The sequence below is a fragment of the Coenobita brevimanus genome, chromosome 102, assembly GCF_032717465.1.
Source record: "Coenobita brevimanus isolate Jiangsu-jjx chromosome 102, ASM3271746v2, whole genome shotgun sequence".
NCBI classification, from domain to species: Eukaryota; Metazoa; Arthropoda; class Malacostraca; order Decapoda; family Coenobitidae; genus Coenobita; species Coenobita brevimanus.
Window position 1 is genome coordinate 32,198,193 of NC_137055.1, and position 18,756 is coordinate 32,216,948.

Below are 18,756 nucleotides of genomic sequence, written 5' to 3' on the forward strand. Positions count from 1 at the left end.
TAAATGGTTGGTGAACTAGTTGAAGGAACGAATGCTAGCGTGTGTTTAAACAGGTGCCCATGTTGCGACCTAGCGTGATCCGAGACTAAACGAATGACGATCGCTTTCCGCGCCGATACTGAAAATGACTTTAGAATTACTTTCAACATATTTTTGGAGCTTATTATTTTTAAGTTTTGTCCGGATTAACAGAAATCCGGATTAAAGGGGTCCGGACCAAAGAGGTTCTACTGTATATATATATATATATATATATATACACATACATATACAGTACCCTTGCATCCAACACGGTAATATTGTCATGCATGGGTCCTGTGTTGGACCAAAAACGTGTTGGACAAACAACAGAGTTTACGGGAAAAAATGAATTATGTCGGAAACCCTAGGAAAAGTCACCCTAAATACCTACCATATACCTATACATATATCGATACTACTGTAATTATAATAAATGGTACTGTGCTATGAATGATAACTAACCTTTTAGGATAGTGTTGGTGGGCTTGCTGGGAATGGAAGGTGGTATCCAAGGCTGTAGATAGTCCTACTGGGTCCCCGGAGGATGGCTTCTGGCGTCACTAGTGGGTAATGGCTGCTGCTCCTCCTCAACCTCCCTCATAAATCCTTCGAAATCACACTCAGAATCACCATCTTTGTCCACAGCCATGGAAGGTTCTGCTTCTGCCTGTCCTAGCACTCTGTAAGCCTTCACTGCTGCCAGGATCTTGTCTTGGTTTTTTATTATGGTCCTCACGTTGGCTTCATTCATGTTGTAGGCCTTGGCAATGTCTACTTTCCTCTCCCCTTTCTTCTTCCTCTCAATGCTTTCTAGCTTGGTGGCCTGAGGGAGGTGCCGCCGCTTCTTGGGGTTCTCAGAAGGCTTCCTAGGCATCGTGAGCAGGGTAAAATGCAGTAACAAGGGCAGAAAATGCAGCAAGAAAAAAGCACCTACCAATGCGAATTATGCGCGCTGTGGCGGGAGAAATTTAAACAAAACATCACGTGAAAGCAGAAGCGTTTTTAATTGGGCGACATCACGATCACCTCACGATAGTGGGCGGGGGAGGAACTTGATCGGAAGTTTTTATTGGCCGTCAGCATCACGGGAACGTCCAGTATGACCGTGTTGGACAAGGGGTGATCGTGCTAGAGACGAACTCTGTGGATTTCGCCCACTTCTGAGCTCCGTCCGTATTATGCTAATGCGCCCGTGTTACAGTAATTAAACCGAATTAAATCTTACTAATTATTGTTCTCCGTGCTGGACAAACATGTGTTGGACGCGAGGGTACTGTATATATATATATATATATATATATATATATATATATATATATATACAGTATATATATATATATATATATACAGTGTATATATATTAAGTCCGATACACAGATTTCGGTACAGCAGAGTCTGTTATAGCGTACTGGGGTCCAATATAGTGAAGATCGATAAAATGAAGCCTAGAAAAGTGAACTGTTATAGGTTAGTCCAATACAGTGAGATGTTCCTGTTTTATTCTTACCTGACTGTTGTCGAAGAACTTCCCCGTCACCCCATCCACCTCGTCTGATACTGCCAAGTAAATCTGTGTCTGGGCTCCACGTTTTACATCCTGAAAGTTGGATACAAGTGGCTGTTATTTGACTTTAAAAATAATTATATAATGAATGGAAACTCAGTCAGCAAGCATATGCCTACTGCTATACATCAGCATTCCATGTTTTTAATGGTCTCAACTATAAAAAGCAAATATTTTTTTAATCTGACATATGGACCCGAGGCTCGACTACAGTAGCTCATTAAATTAAAGGTTACATGGCTGGTTTTCTCCTTGGTGGTATTACTTGCTAGAAAAAGTACTGTTGGTTCTAGCACTAGTGACTTTTACCCAGTTGAAGATAAGATAATTAAGGATCACCATGATGTCTGATGAATCTTTTGTTTCTTGATCTGTCATTTAACTCAGTTGAAGATAAGAATCACCGTGGTGTCTGATCAATCTTTTGTCTCTTGATTTGTCATTCAATGTTTTCACATATTCATTTGCCATATCCATTCACCTTTGTCCACCATGCCTTTTCACACCCTCAAACCCTTATAAATACCCCCACTTTTTTTTACCAACGTACTCCTAACCATTCTCTATCCAACCATGCCTAAATAATTTGTTCTTGTCCTTCATCATTACTTCCTTTCTCCCTCTCAAGCAACTCTGCATTTCATACACTGTCAAATGCTATTCACACACTTTCCTCAAACTCTTCCTATGCTCTCACTTTCAACCATTCAGACTGATGCCATACCAAAGCCTCACATTCATATGTTATTATTATATCCTCTCTACCGAATCCAAGGCCTTTATACCACTGGCCATGGTTAACTCTTTCATTAGAGAGCTGAACGGAAAAGGGATGAAAGTTTACTGCCAGATGGGTGCTATTCACTTGCCACAGTAGTAGAGACATGCAAGCATACAGTTCTGACGTGCAGTGACCATTGAAGATGCGACAGAAAAGAGATAAACATGCAGTAGTGTGGCAACTGCAGAGTTTAAAGGAAGCCAGTAAGAGAAGGAGAGTTAATAAGAAGAAAAGTGTTTGCCTCCATCTTTCAGAGAAAAGCAATATCTAGGGCGCTTCCCCACACATGAGAATTGTACGCTGAACAGGAGTACATAAAACCCCTGTATGAATTCGACAACTGTGCAAGGGTAGAGAAGGCATGGAGTCAGCTTAGTACACCTTATCTCTTTTAAACAGATTATACAAGAAAGGTAATATGATCTTTCCAAGATAAAACCCGAGAGAATGAAACCCCAAGTATTTTTACAAATGATGCAAGATTGAATTGGATACTCTTGAAAACTAGAGGTTATTCCCGCAGAAGATTCTGACAGGTTGAAAGATGTAAGAACAGATGAATAATGGATGTTCTGATACGTTAAAAACAACAAGATTACTTTCATCCCATTCGCAGATATGAGCCAAGTCATACATCAGGTGTGCCATAAGCTCATCCTGTGTTTGTTGAAGTGAATGTTACAGTGGACACCCCATGAAGCAAATAGAAGGACGAAGGGTGGAGTCATCAGAGTATGAGTGGATTGGGTTAGATGTACAGCTATCATAACTGTAAATATATCAAGGTTGTCGCCGAGCTACTGTACCAGTGTGTTGATTTGTAGGGATTTTACGAAAGGAGAAAATGTTCGGTGTACTTGTTGTAGATGGCAGGAGAAAGATAAAGATGAGCCTGGGGTTTGATTGCAGTTTATTTTCTTCAAAAGGAATATCTCAAGAGTAGTACTGAGGTGAGTAACAATGAGTATCTCACAAAAGCAGTACTGAGGTGAGAGCATTTAACCCCATGCGCTCCTTCCTGCCTCTCCTCGCTGTGCCTGTATTCTCTCCTAAACCCCTTCTGACCTGTCTCCCATTTCTCCTGTATATGACTGGTTGTGTCACGTGTAAAAGCACAGGTGTGTGGAACCTTCCCGAGCCTGGGGACTTTCCATCCGGCATCACATTTTGCTGTGTGTGAAATTCTTCTAGCCTTAGGCATGACTTTCATCTAACCTCTATGTTACATATATACATTACTAGCTACAGCTACTGCGAACTGACTTAGGACCTTCCCCCACAAGGTATTAAAAAACACAGAAACAGTATATTACAATGTTTGTTCACAAAATGCCATTCATTAATATGAAATCATGTTTCCCTCGTTTTTCAGGACCAGTTGGATCCATTTTGGCATGAAATCACCTAGATCTCTAAAGTAATCTAAGGACATTTCTTTGCAACAAACATTTGTCAGTTCAGTCTTGAGGTTGTCCAGATTGGGTGTCTTCTTCTCTGCCATGATTTTCTTCATCTTTGCCCAGCAGTTTTCTATCGGATATAGATCTGGACTGTTGCCAGGCCAGTCGTGGGCCTCAATCCGATTATCCTGAAGCCATTTTGTCACCTTTCTTGACTTGTGACATGGAGCTGAATCATGCATGAAAAAGTCGCACCCATGAATAGCAAAAAAATTTAACAAATGATCTTTCAGAACTTAAATGTACCGGCCACCATTCACCATCAAGTTCTTATGAAGAAAGTAGAGGCCTCCCCTTTCCATTTCACCTGAGAAACACCCCATACCATTACTGATTGTGGGTGCTTAACAGTCAGCACCGTGTAAGCAGGGTCATATTGACTACGGGAGGCAGGGCGACGAACCTTGGCAGAATGCACCTGGGACACTTGAAATGTGCTTTCATCGGAAAACATAACTTATTTCCACTCATCTGATGTCCAGTGTGCATACTTCTTGGCAAACTGAATACTCTGCTTCTTCATGCGGTCAGCAAGAAGCGGTTTCTTGGCTGCAGTGTGGCTTGGCAAACCCAGCTCCTTCTGCAAGCGGTGTTGGATAGTTCAAATTGAGACGTCTTGTAACAGCTGGGGATGCATTCTCTTCAATTCTGCTCCTGTCAGACGAGGATTCTTGATTACTTCCCTCTTCAGAAGCATATCTGTACCTCTGGAAGCCATCCTCTTCTTTCCACCACCATGCTTGTGCTCTGGTATGACATCAGGTGGCAGGCCATGCACTGCAGCAAGAATTTTCATGAAGGTCAAATTTGTGCGTCCAGTACATTCACACATCATGTTGATAGGGACATTATTCTGCCTCCATGCAATGATACGGACCCTCTCATCCCTTTAGCAGTACTTTCCAGGCATGACAACTCGACTCTAGGAAAATAACAGGGCAAATAGTAATACATACAAAAAGAGGGAGGTGCAAGCTTGGAGCGATGGGAACATAATTATACTCCCACTCTCACTTCTGGGCAAGCACTGACGTGCTGAGTGTCTCACCACCTCCCACCAACACCAAAGGAGTTGCCAGTTACTACTTGCCCAAAAAATTCACTTGGTAGAGGTGGAAACACAAAGCAAAGACAGACAACTCTCCCATAGCAATTGTGTATGTAGGTCGTAAGTCAATTTGCAGTGAGTGTATTATGTATTGTGTTATGATATTTTAGAGTCCTGACATCGCTCGGTCACACCCCAGCTGGCTTACCTACGTCAGCCTGTAGTAACTAATTACATTATAACCTATTAATACATGGTATTCAGTACAAAATTGTAGAGACATAACACATTGTAGTAATATACTGTATGTATAATGGAGTAAATATATGGTAGTAAAATACTGAATATAGAATATGGGAACATATTGTAGTAATATGGTGGCACAAATGTGTATGTACTGTACAGTCGGCCTAAGAAGTGACGGCGGAGTATCCAGAAGGTATCGGTCAGTGATAATGGATAATACTCCTCCTATATCTTTGCAAGAAGACACCTATTATGTAAGACTGTAATAGAAAACAATAAGTAAATGGCAAGGTACTTATAAATTTCAAAATTGTAGGAAACAGTTTATGATAATACGAAATCCTGAACAGAACTAATTGAAATTTCAGAAATATCTCTCAAAGTCAGTCAGGAATAAGTTATAGAGTTTATTTCTAGTGTGATAGTAAGGAATTATTTTTGGTAGCATAAGACTGAAAAGGAAAGGCCATCAGTAAACAATGAAAATCTGTCATTTATTAAATATTTACCATTAGACTACTAGCAAATAGTTAAAAGTCATTTATTTAAATTTTTGTTGTCTCCATGGATAACGACAGAACGTGGGAATGCGTTGTAAAGTTTGTAGGCTATTTTAAATGGCTCGATCAACAATCACAAATGGAGATAACTTTTACTAACAGACATGCTACTATCACACAGCATTAGGCCATTTTTCCACTAAGAAAAATCTGTGGAAGACTAAATATAAGCTGGAGAACTATCAGTGAATGAAATATAGAAGAACCTTGCAAATTTGCCGACAGTTGGAGCTCCATGGAGAATGCAAACTTGTGTCCCAGTCTAGTATCCTGGGTGCCTGAACGACTGGCAGAGTAATAAAATGCAATAAACATATCAATGATTTCAAAACTTCCAAATCAGCATTTTCAGTTAGACAGGACGTAGCAGTTTCTTTAAAATGAAAGGTATTCCGGATTTTAAAAATCTAACAAGTATGTGCTTTTGCATTGCACAAGTAAAGCCCATGTTTTAGTCATTTTTAATGCCTATTGTAAGAGAAAAAGAACTAACCTGTCATACCTAGTAATTTCACATCGATAGGGTACAAAGTAGTTAATTACATTTATTATATGCCAGGGGGTGGCAAGGAATAAGAGACAGAAATGGTCTTGTTGCAGCTTTGGGTACAGTATTCTTACTAAGAGCACAGTAATCCCTGTACTATCCGGACGCCCACTATCCGGACTCCCCACTTACTGGACATTTTGGTCCCAGGACTTATAACCCCCCCCCCCCAAAAAAAAAAAAAAAATCCGACGTTTTTCCCCCCGTAATTTGAACTTAGCGCGGACCAGCTGTGTTTTGGTGCGTAGTTCCGCCGACATCCGCTAGAGTGCCCCTGCATCCTTCCTACTTCTCGCCCATCTTTCGTCGTGAGTGCATGCTTGTCACCATGGCCGCGCACATGCTCGCATTTCTGGTGGTGCCCTACCTCCTGCAGGCTCTGTTGTTCCTTTCCTGCCTCTTCTTCGTGTGTGTGGTGATGGACCCGCCGCCCGAGAAGAGGGAGCAAGTGGTTCTGACTCCGGAGAAGGAGAGGGAGATATTGGACAAGGTGGACGTGGGATGGTCAACCTCACGCATCCTCCATGAATTCAACCTGGCCCAATCTACTTTGTTTGATATCAAGAGATCCCGGGACAAACTCATGCAACACACGGCTGACTTCTTGTCAAAAACAAATGCAACGTGGAGAGGAAGATGATGTTTACTCCCCGGTTTGCTGAAGTCGACTGCTCCAAACTGATTTGATATCGACAACAACGTGCTGCCGGTGTGCTGGTGCGTAGCACGGAGCTGAAGGTTGCTGCTGAGAAGTTCACAAGGCTTCACGATGCCCTAGACTTCAAGGCATCCGAGGTTTGGCTCTTTGCGTTCAAGTTATGACATGGTCTTACCAACCGTAAGTCTCATGGCGAAGCTTTGGACGCCAGCGAGGATGAAGTAGAGGAGTTTAGGCAAAAGGTGAAGGGCTTGAACGACAGGGAGGGCCTCATTCTCGGTCAAGTCTACAACGCTGATGAAACTGCTTTATTCTATCGCTCTTTGCCAACGAACGCTCTAGCCGAGGAGACGGAGAAGCGTGTACCTGGCCACAAGCTCTCCAAGCAATGGATATCTGCTTTGTGTTGTGCCAATGCTAACGGCATGCACCGGCTCAAGCCTGTTATTGTTGGCCGTGCAAAGCAGCCTCGGTGTCTTCGTGGGGTGATGGATGTCCTTCCTGTCATTTGGTACCATTCTTTGAAGGCCTGGTTCACTGCCCAGATCTTCAAAGACTGCTTCCACTGCCATTTCGTCAAGGTCATCCATTACCAGACAAACACACTGGGAATCCCACGTGACCAGTTAAAGGCCCACCCGTGTGACAAGGACTTGGCGGCTGAGAATGGCCGCATTAGATGCATGTCTATGCCACCTAATTCGACTTCTCTCATCCAACCAATGAACCAAGAAGTGATCGTGGCAACGAAGAGGTTGTACCGAAGGAAGTTCCTGGAAGAGGTGATGGTTGTTCTAGAGGACGAGGACGAGCGCAGGGAGGGAGGGGACACGTGAGGCCAGCTGACTTTGGAAAACCTTCGCCGTTACAACATCAAGTCTGCAATCTACAACTGGGCCAGTGCATGGAAGGAAGTCCCTGTCAAGATCCTAGAAAATGGTTGGTCTCGTCTGCTTCTCAAAACGGATGTGGAGCATGATTTTCTAGGTTTCGAAGTGGATAACTTCCATGCACGTCTTCATGCGCATGGCAACGATGTTGATGTGGATGAAGTGCATGAGTGGTTGGATGACGATGAGGGCGATTCTGGGTATCAGATCATGTCTGGTACCGAGATCGCATCTTCAGTTACAGATGTCAGTACCCAGCTTGAAGATTCCGATGAGGACGGCGACGATGATGCGGACTCCTCTCAGCGTGACACTACTCCAGCCATCCCCAAGCGAAGCGCACTCCAGGAACACGTATAGTTTGTTCTCGACTACCTGGAACACCCAGACTGCGACAGGGAGATGGGGCCCTTGGGACTTGTGGAGGAAGTGCACGCTTTCAGGCAGTGCATCATTAATCGCCAAAATTGTCGTTCCTTGCGTCAATCAATCACTGACAGCATTTTCAGACCCGTGACCCCCGCTGTGCCCAGCCCTGGCCCCACACCATTGCCTCCCCAAGACAGGCCCTCATCCTCCGAGCCACAGCCCAGCACATCAGGCACAGTGGAGTCGCCACTGGACATGAGTTTGCACCTCTCTTCAGAGTCGTCTGCAGTGGGTAGTCCATCACCACGTCCCAGGGACGCACCCCTAGGCTACCTGCATCAGTTACTCTCAGACTCTGACAGTGAATAAACAGCAAGAACTCGCCACTAGACCACACAGAAATTTACAGTATTGTGCAGTGAAAAAAACAGTGCACAGTGTTAAGAAATTAGAATTCTGAGTGCAAAGACTTCAGTGCAGAGTGCAACACTGATTTTATTAACATACAATGGAGCGCAAATTAGACTAGAGTGTGTAGTGTTAAGAAAATGGAATTATGAGTGCAAAGACTTAAAGTGCAGAGTGCAACACTGATTTCATTAAGGTACAATGGAACGCAAGTAAGACTAGAGTGCACAGTGTTCGCAGTGTTAAGAAAATGGAATTATGAGTGCAAATGACTAAGTTCAGAGCAAGACTTCATGTACAGTGTTATTCATCGAGATGGCCAGGAACTTGTTGTAATTACCCAGAATGTTTCATATTGTACTGTATTTTCCATACTTACCTCTAAAACCTCATTTCACTCTTTTATGTCCCTTATTGGTATGAATAGGATCTTAGGTGCTATGCATGTCCAGTAGGGAGGTGTTTTTCTGAGTTAGGCTAGGTTAGGGTCCATAAGTACCAGTACGGGAGCCAGGGACTTGTTGTAAGTACCCAGAATGCTTAATATTGTATATATTCACCTCTAAAACCTCATTCTCTGGTTCCTTTGAATTTATTTCAGTCTTTTATGTTCCTTATTGGTGTGAATTGGGTCTTAAATAGGTGCTATGCATGTCCAGTAGGGAGTTGTATAGGTGGTTTTCTGAATCAGGCTAGGTTAGGGTCCATAAATACAAGTCCAGGAGGCTGGGGCCCACTATCTGGACAGGACCACTTTCCAGACATGCCTTTGGCTCTATTACGTCGGACAGTAGAGGGATTACCGTATTTATGCAATGGTAATATAATGGCAGTACCATGCTAAGACTACAGTAAGAGTCACATTTACGAGGTGCTACCCAAAAGTTCCAGTAATTTGAATATTGTAGAAAAATAAGTTATCTTACCTCCCAGTTCTCATTGTCACTTTCGAAGTAGTCCCCTTGGGCATGTATACAGTGGTCCCAGCATTTTTTCTACAAATCCATGCATCCCTGGAAGGCTTCAGGCATGGTGGTCTTGAGCACCTCCTGCGATTCTATCCGGATCTCCTCAATTGTGTCAAATTGATATTTCAGCTTGGGAAACAGGAAAAAGTTGTAAGGGACAAGGTCAGGCAAATAGGGTGGGTGGGGAATGACTACCGTGTTCATGAAAGCCAGGAACTGCCAGATAATGAATGATGTGTAGGCAGGGGTGATGTCATGATGCAGGACTCAGTCCTTGTTCTTCCACTGTTCTGGACGTTTGCAGCGGATGTTCTCCCTCAGACGCTGCAAAACTTCACAGTAAAACTTTACGCTAACAGACTGACCGAGTGGAACAAATTCCTCGTAAACTGAACAATCTCTTGGATATAAAAAAAAAACGATCATCGACTTGACATTGCTGCGCCATTGTTCCACCATTGCAAAACAGCCAAACCACCTACACACCACATTACAATAGTAAGCATAGCTCAACAACACGTCCGTTCCCAGACATGGTTGGGGCCACACTGATGCACAAGGGGTGCTACTGACTCCTAGCAGCAAAAGGCAAAATGGCGAACAGTTGGCTCTCTCTGCTCCTATTACTGGAACTTTTGGGTAGCACCTCGTATATGTCCTGTACATATATATATATATATATATATATATATATATATATATATATTGATATATTGATATATATATATATATATATATATATATCTCTATATATATATATATATATATATATATATAGTACCCTCGCGTCCAACACGCGTTAGTCCAGCACGATTCGGGTCCAGCACTCCCTGTACTGTTGTTTGCAGATGATACTGTGTTGTTGAGTGAAGACGAAGGGGAGCTGCAAGGCTTGGTGGATGAGTTTGAGAGAGTGTGTAAGAAACGGAACCTAAAGGTGAATGTAGGGAAGAGTAAAGTGATGGTCTTTGAGAGAGGTGAAGTTAGTGAATGTTCAGCGAGGTTGGATGGTGAGGAATTGGAAAATGTGAGTACGTTTAAGTATTTGGGTAGTGTGATGAGTAAGGATGGAGGTTTGGAGGGTGAAGTGCTTGAAAGGGTACAGCAGGGAAGAAAGGTTGCTGGTTCCTTGAAAGCAGTGATAAGAAACAGGGAAGTGAGCATGGAAGTGAAAAAGTTACTACATGACAGTATTGTGATACCAACTCTAACGTACGGAACTGAAGCTTGGACATTGTTGGAAGGACACAAGTCAAGAGTGAGAGCAGTGGAAATGAGTTATTTAAGAGGAGCCTGTGGAGTCACGTGGAGAGACAGGCTGACGAACGAGGATATAAAGGAATGTTGTGGTGTGGATGTGGATGTGATAGGAAGCGTTATGAGGAATACACTGAGGTGGTTTGGCCATGTGGAGAGGATGGAGGGTGAAAGACTGACGAAGAGAGTGTACTGTATATGAGTGAGGTGGAGGGGGAAAGAGGGAGGGGGAGGCCGAGGATGAGATGGAGGGATGGGGTGGAGAGGTATATGAGAGAGGGGGGTGTGAGTTGGGAGCAGGGCAGTGAAATGGCGGGGGACAGGGCGACTTGGAGGCGATTTGTTTGTGGCCACCCCAAACGGGATTGAGGCGTCTGGCAATAGATAGATAGATAGATAGATAGATAGATAGAGAGATATATATAGTACCCTCGCGTCCAACACGCGTTAGTCCAGCACGATTCGGGTCCAGCACGGAGAGCAATTAATTAATATTATTTAATACGATTTAATTACTGCAACACAAGTGTGTCAGCATAACACGCACAGAGCTCCGAGAAATGGGCGAAATCCGCAGAGTTCACTCTAGAACGATCATCCCCGGTCTCACACGGTCATACTGGACATTCCCATGATGATGATAGCCAATGAAAACTTCTGATCAAGTAGCCTTCCCCGCCCGCTATCATGACGTGATCGTGATGCCGCCCAATTAAAAACGCTTCTGGTGTCACATGATGTTTTGTTTACATTTCTCCCGCCACAGCGCCATTCAGTTGCATAATTGCATTGGAAGGTGTTTTTTTCTTGCTGCATTTTCTGCCCTTGTTACTGCATTTTACCCTGCTCACGATGCCTAGGAAGCCTTCTGAGAACCCCAAGAAGCGGCGGCACCTCCCTCAGGCCACCAAGCTAGAAAGCATCGAGAGGAAGAAGAAAGGAGAGAGGAAAGTTGACATTGCCAAGGCCTACGACATGAATGAAGCCAATGTGAGGACCATAATAAAAAACCAAGACAAGATCCTGGCAGCAGTGAAGGCTTACAGAGTGCTAGGACAGGCAGAAGCAGGACCTTCCATGGATGTGGACGAAGATAGTGATTCTGAGTGTGATTTTGAAGGATTTATGAGGGAGGTTGAGGAGGAGCAACAGCCATTACCCGCTAGTGACACCAGCAGCCATCCTCCGGGGACCCAGTAGGACTATCTACAGCCTTGGATACCACCTTCCATTCCCAGCAAGCCCACCAACACTATCCTAAAAGGTTAGTTATCATTCATAGCACAGTACCATTTATTATAAATACAATAGTACCAATATATGTATACGTATATGGTAGGTATTTAGGGTGACTTTTCCTAGGGTTGCTGACATAATTCATTTTTCCCCATAAGCTCTATTGTTAGTCCAACACGTTTTTGGTCCAACACGTGACCCATGCATAATCATATTACCATGCTGGACGCGAGGGTACTGTATATATATATATACAGTATATATATATATATATATATATATATATATATATATATACACTGTATGTATATATATTTATACTGTACAGTAAATCCTCATTTTTCGTGTCGTGGATGTTCTGCCAAAACCGCGCAAAATACAAAACGTCAAATTGTGAAGTTAAGAATCGATGGGAAAAATAGAGGAGCGTTGCAGTGGGATATGTACCTACCCTATCAGAAAGTACTATAACACCAAAAAGGCCCTACCCAAAATTAAATGAAGAGTGTTTACTAGTGCTAAAACAGCATAACACAATACACATGTACCTGAAAAGACATTAACCCCTTAACCGCAGGGCGTCACTTTCGTGACGCTCAGGAGCAAAGGATCATACGGCGGGGTGTCACTTTTGTGATTCTGTGTTATTTTCAGTTCGTCCGGGCTTTCAAGTAGTGGTTTGTATCATCTATCAGTACTACCAGTGTCCACCTAAACTCAGTTCTGCTAATGTCACCCGTACTCCCATCCACTGTTGACAATTTAGCCATTTTTCTCCTGTCCTTGACTCCCCCCTTCCTTACCTCCCCTCCATTACCCTCTCCTCCCGCCCGACCAGCTGCGCTGCGCAACACAAATGCTGGACGGATTTTTCCACTTGTTTTATCCATTGAAATGTGCCCTTTGCCCTATTCTTATACAAAATAATATATAAAAGAAAGAGAAAAGGTAATTAATACTGCCATACATCTGGATTGGGCTAAGTATCACTTGGCAACACCTCACATGCACTCATTTGCTAATTTTCCGTGTTTATTTCCCCTTGAAATATGCCGGATAACCTGTTCTCATAATAAAAATATATATATAAGAAAGGAAGGGAGAAGTCTAAGTGATATTTACATTCACCTGGAACTACCTAATTTATTATGTATTGTCTAGATTTCCTGCCAATCATTTCATAGTGTATATATTAGCAGCTGTCACTACGCTGACACTGGCAGCCCTTCACTGCTCCTAGGCAACAGCATTCAGTTTACTGTTGTCTTTCAAGGTGAACTACATCGGATTTGGGCCTGTCCAATTCCGCCGCTTTTTAGCCCCATGCAAAGGGCCCTGTGACCTCTACCCCTACTAAACCTCGTGTGGAGAATGATTCACTAACAGTGAGATTCTCCACAACCTCAAAATTATACCGAAAAATTTGAAGTGTTTTCTTTAATTACACTGATTTTATATGGTAAGACATAGATAATTCTATGATAGATGGGGTGCACATCATCCGCTCACTTCATGTAGACTTACAGCAACTTAGGTACAGTACAATCCCAGTTAACCGGGTGGCTTGGGGAATTTACCTTCCCGGTTACAGATTTTTCCCGTATTTCTGATTTTCAAGTCAAATCTATACAAAGGCTATCACAGCTTTAAATACAGTTCAGGTACTCACCAGTCACATTAGGGATTACACTAAGAGATTCCGCCAGAAAAACTGCCTTGTAAACACACACCATTGTCATAACGCACGTGTGCAATGTCTAGCAATTTGCAGTACTGCAAATTACACCAGTCCATTGTTTACCGAATTACTGTATTCATTATATGTACTGTACTCATAAAAATTGAAAAATAAAATAAAGAAATAAAAGCTTGAACATTTATTAGTGAAATGATGATGTGTTAAGACTGCACTGTAGAATTATCACAACACCTGTGCCCCCACGTGAGTTTGTTTACATTTCCGACTGTTCTTCTTCTTCCCTACCTGACCTCCATCACTCCACCCCTCACCCGCCACTCAGCTGTTTTGCAGAAAATAAAATAAATGATGTACGTATGAAATGCAGGCATATTATTTATTTATTTTTCTTCCAACAAAGTAAACTTCCATTCCTATTAACATTTATATTCAGCCATTAGTGTTTTATAATGTTCGCCTTTTTCAAGTCTGTTGCATATGTCCAGCTTCTGTTTCAAGGTAGGCACGATACGCGTACGTTTAGTTTGCACTTTAGGCATTTTGGAGTGTACAAATTACCGTCTATCAGAGGAACACAATAGCAAGAGACCTTGTTTACTGTCTGGTGGCAAAACGCAGACTGGTGATTTTTGGAGGGTGTGGAGGATGACTGAATTCAAGTAGGGGAAAGAGGGGGAGAGGAGGGGTGGTTAAGAGGATTTGCTAGGGATTTACATCAGCCGGAAATGCTTTCACCTCGCTTTGTCTGACTTCCCCTAGCCTCGGGTGACACAATCAAACGGCGGTTTGGCGGTCCATTCAAATTGGCGCACAGTTATAACTTACTGACATTTTTACCAGCCCTTGAATTTTCCCGTTGTTCTGAGTATTCCGTTTGTCTGGATACTGGATAGCTGGGATTGTACTGTAACTACATCATCATCACCCGGACCTCTTTTCCCAACCTAGGGCAGGGTGAGGAGTAGCAATGTCCAGACAGCCCAAATCTGCCCAATCCAATGGGCCACACTTCCATTCACTTATTATTCAAGTCCCCGGAATCCTGGCTCTATCTGATATGCCCAAAACATTCACCAGGTTCAGGAACTTCACACAAACATATCCGATAAAGTCAATCTGGACACTGTCACATTAAAATGGGGTACCAATTCCCGATCATGCGCTTCACACAATATTCATCCAGCCAGCTTGATCTCTGGTCAGTCCCCTAGCCTCACCGACTTCCAAACCTTTCTTCCTCACACACTCATCCACCATATCTCTCCACCTTCTCCTTGGCCTACTTCACCTCCTCCCTCCTTCAAATTTCATCAGATATGCCTTTTCCACCATTCTATTGTCATTCATTCTCTCCAAATGACCATACCATCTCAGTACACTCTCTTCAATTCAGGTGTCCCCAAACTTCCTCACTCCACATCTTTCACAAATCACATTACAGTATTTCATATCCTATCCACTCTCTATACTCCACATATATTCCTCAGCAGTCCCATCTCCACTGCTTTCACTCCTGACTTTTCATTTTCATAACACACTATAGTCTCACATCCATATGTCAAAGCTGGCACTTACACTTCTTCATGTAAGCCTTGTGCGGCTGCAACACTCAAGCCTCTGTTTTTTTTTCTTCCTTGTGTCACTCTACCTTCCACTTCTTTTGCACATTTTCCTCACTTTTCCATCACTGTAACCAGGTATTTGAACTCTCTCACAAATTCCAATCTCTCTCCATTCGCTGTAACATTGCACAGGGAATCTCCTCTGCCACTAACCATCATTTCACTCTTTTCTACATTAACTCTCATGGCCTGATGCTCACAGACATCAGCAAAACTCTGCACTAGTCTACCAAGTTCTTATCCGGTATTTTCAAGTAGTACTGCAACATCAGCATACAACAAATTTGAGATATTCCATCCACCACCATTCATTACCAACACCATCCCCCTCTCCATTACTCATGTTTTTACTTCTCTTATCACCCCATCCATATATATATACTGAACAACCATGGGGACAACATACAACCTTGTCACACACCCACACCAATCGTGAACCATTCATTCAGATGCCCATGAACCTTTACACAAGCTTCACTACCATCATTAAAATGTCTGACGGCACCTAGCAGCTTACCATGTACACCGTACATGCGCAAAACCTTCCACAATCCTTCTCTGTCTACTTTGTCGTATGCTTTTTCAAGATCCATGAATGCCATAAACACCTCATGGTCCTTCTCACATGCCTTCTCTGCTGTCTTTCTCACTGCAAATACTTGATCCACACATCCACTGCCACTCCTAAAGTCACCCTGTTCATCACTAACTAGGACTTCTGACATCTCTCTTACTTTCTCTATAATAAATCTTCCATATACCTTCCCTACCACATTCGGTAAACTTATGCCACAATAATTCTTGCACTCTAGCTCACCTTTATTTTTGTACAGGGGCACAATTGCAGCCTTTTTCCACTCTGCTGGAATTCATCCATGCCTTCTTACATATCTCTAACACTTCATTCTGCTCTCTCCACTACACTGCATACACCTCATCAATGTCAGCTGCTTTCCCATGTTTCAGCCGCTTCACAGCGCTTTTCACCTGTGTGAGTGTCACGTTTCTTGGCACTGCATTCCTTCTCTGCACACCCCCAAAACCAATCATGTTTACAGTGGTTCTACTCTCTCTATTCCCATTCATCAGGCTTTCAAAATATTCTTTCCATCTTGTCCTTATTTCATCCCCAAGGGTTAATAATCTACCACTTAAATCCTTCAAATCTTTACATTGCTTCTTGCTTTCACTTCTACATTTCCGCATCTCTTTCCAGAATAACTTTCTATTTTCAGAGTAGTTTTCATTAATTTTTCTTCCTAGATCATCATTTACCTCCTCCTTTTTCCTCTTCACTAGTCTATTTACGTGCTTCTTGCTTTCAATATATTCAGTTCTTATTTCAATTGAACCCCTGGACCGTAACCATTCCAGCCACTTCTTCCTCTTTTCCTCCACTGCTTTCATAACCTCTCCATCACATGCTGTACCTTTCTTCTCTGTTGTTACTCTTGCCACACCACACACCGCATTAGCACTTCTAACTAAGCAATCCTTATGTGCATTCCACAGGTGTCCAGATCCATTTCATTCCAATTCACTGATTCTAACTCCTCCCCTACTTTGATCCTGTATTCATCTGCCACTTCTTTGATCCTCAGCTTCTTGACTTTCAGTCTTTCTCCCTGACTGCTCCTCTCTCTCCTGGTCCACCTCACTCCTCTCAGCTTGATCTTGCATACCACAATCATATGATATGACAGACCTCGACATCATCCTCTCATGGCCCTTGTATCAGCAAGCATTCCCAGCACTGACCTCTCTACGAGCACGTAATCAATCAGGCTCCTTACAACACGATCCCTGTTCCCTCTATGCCATGTACAGTGAGTCCTTGATATACGAAAGGGATAGGGACCAAAAAATACTTTCGTAATTCGAAATTTCATATATCGAAACGACTTTCCCCACTGAAATATAAATAGGGGGGATGCATCCCAGGACCCCCTCGGACCCCCACCTAAACTTCACCCTCCCCTATTAAGAAGTACGCAATACCTGTATACAATTGTAGAGAAGGAGGTGGCCATATTCTTGTACATCTCCTTTTTCTTCGTCACAGTTCCAATGGTGGAAACAGCAAGGCCTAAAGCACGCTCAATCTCCGAGACTCCCTGCCCCTCCTCATGGGGTCTTATAAGTTCCAATTTCCTTTTCAGAATTAGAGTACGGTGCTGCTGCTTCTTTGCAGCGGGCTCCCACAATGCTGGAGATGATGCAGGGCGCTTGGGAGGCATGGCGAAACAATATGAAAAGGTGAAGGGCTGTGAAAATATCCTCACGTACAGCGAGGCTGTGAAGAGAGGAGGGACGTGGACTCAACTGAGAAGTGCATGAAAATTTGTTTACCAGAGAGGGGTTAGTTCATTTTCTCTTGGCAAGCGAGTGCAGCGCTATGCACCGCGCCCATTTTGAATTTTTCATACAGTATTCCATTAACCCCTTCATAGTTGCCAGCCTTGAACAACACTTCACTGTTTCAGTGTGAATGACGTTGAGTTAGGGCATTATAAAAAACTGCGAACAATTATGGGAGGGGAACAAAGGTCACTGGTGTGTGTACATGACCCTACTCTACCATCCCATCAGTCAGGCGTTCTCTTCTCTCCACGCCGATGTTTACATGCTTATGTTTCATGCGCCCTAATTTTGAGTAAGTTTCTTTCAGCAAGAGAACTTAATTTACCACCCTCAAAATAGTCCGAAAAATATAGAAGACAAACTAGAGGAATATGAACTGAATTGGTATGGTCTTTAGGCCGTATGCTTACACGAAAGATTATGAGTTTCACAATTTTAAGAGACGATATGGAACAAAAATGTTTGCTAATCAGAAAAAAATTACTCTTTCGTCCCACATGCTCTCGTAGGTTAGCATTCAGTTCCACGTTCTTCGTTCAGTAACACTCTTCCCAATATATTTCGGACCGACTGAGCACAGTTAATTCTGCTCCTTAGAGTTAGTGTACATTTACTGCTCATTTTTTTTTTTGTTCTTATGTGTATGAGTGAAAGAGAGAGGACTGATACAAACAATAATGTATTCCATTATCGCTTTCATAGCTGCTGGCCCTGAACAATGCCTTACTGTACTGGTGTCAGTGACGTTGAGTTAGGGTGAGCTAAAAAAAAAAAAAATGCAAGCAATTATGGGAAGGAACTGAGGGTCACTGGTGTGTTTACACGACCCTACTCTACCACCTCAAGCAGTCTGGCATTCACAGTTCACTTCATCCCAGATGTTTTCAGCCGATGTATACATGCTGATGTAACACGCATCCTAATTTTATTAATTCTTACACGAATCATAGCAAATCACAGGATGAGTTTGGGGGGGGGGGGAAGCCAGGTGCGACAGACGAGTCTTTTCACATATGTAAGAAAAAGAAATTGATTTTAGAACTTTGAAAAAAATGGTCCCA

The 18,756-nt window shown here is 42.9% G+C and overlaps 1 protein-coding gene across 1 annotated transcript in view; it reads right to left on the reverse strand.

Moving 5' to 3' along the window:
* The window catches only part of LOC145415366 (retinol dehydrogenase 13-like), a 252,244-nt gene that overhangs the window by 25,657 nt on the left and 207,831 nt on the right, over window positions 1-18,756 (reverse strand). Inside the window, exon 7 of the mRNA XM_080284650.1 lies at window positions 1,529-1,618. Within this exon, the coding sequence (XP_080140776.1) occupies window positions 1,529-1,618 (90 nt within the window). The remainder of the gene's footprint in view (window positions 1-1,528; window positions 1,619-18,756) is intronic.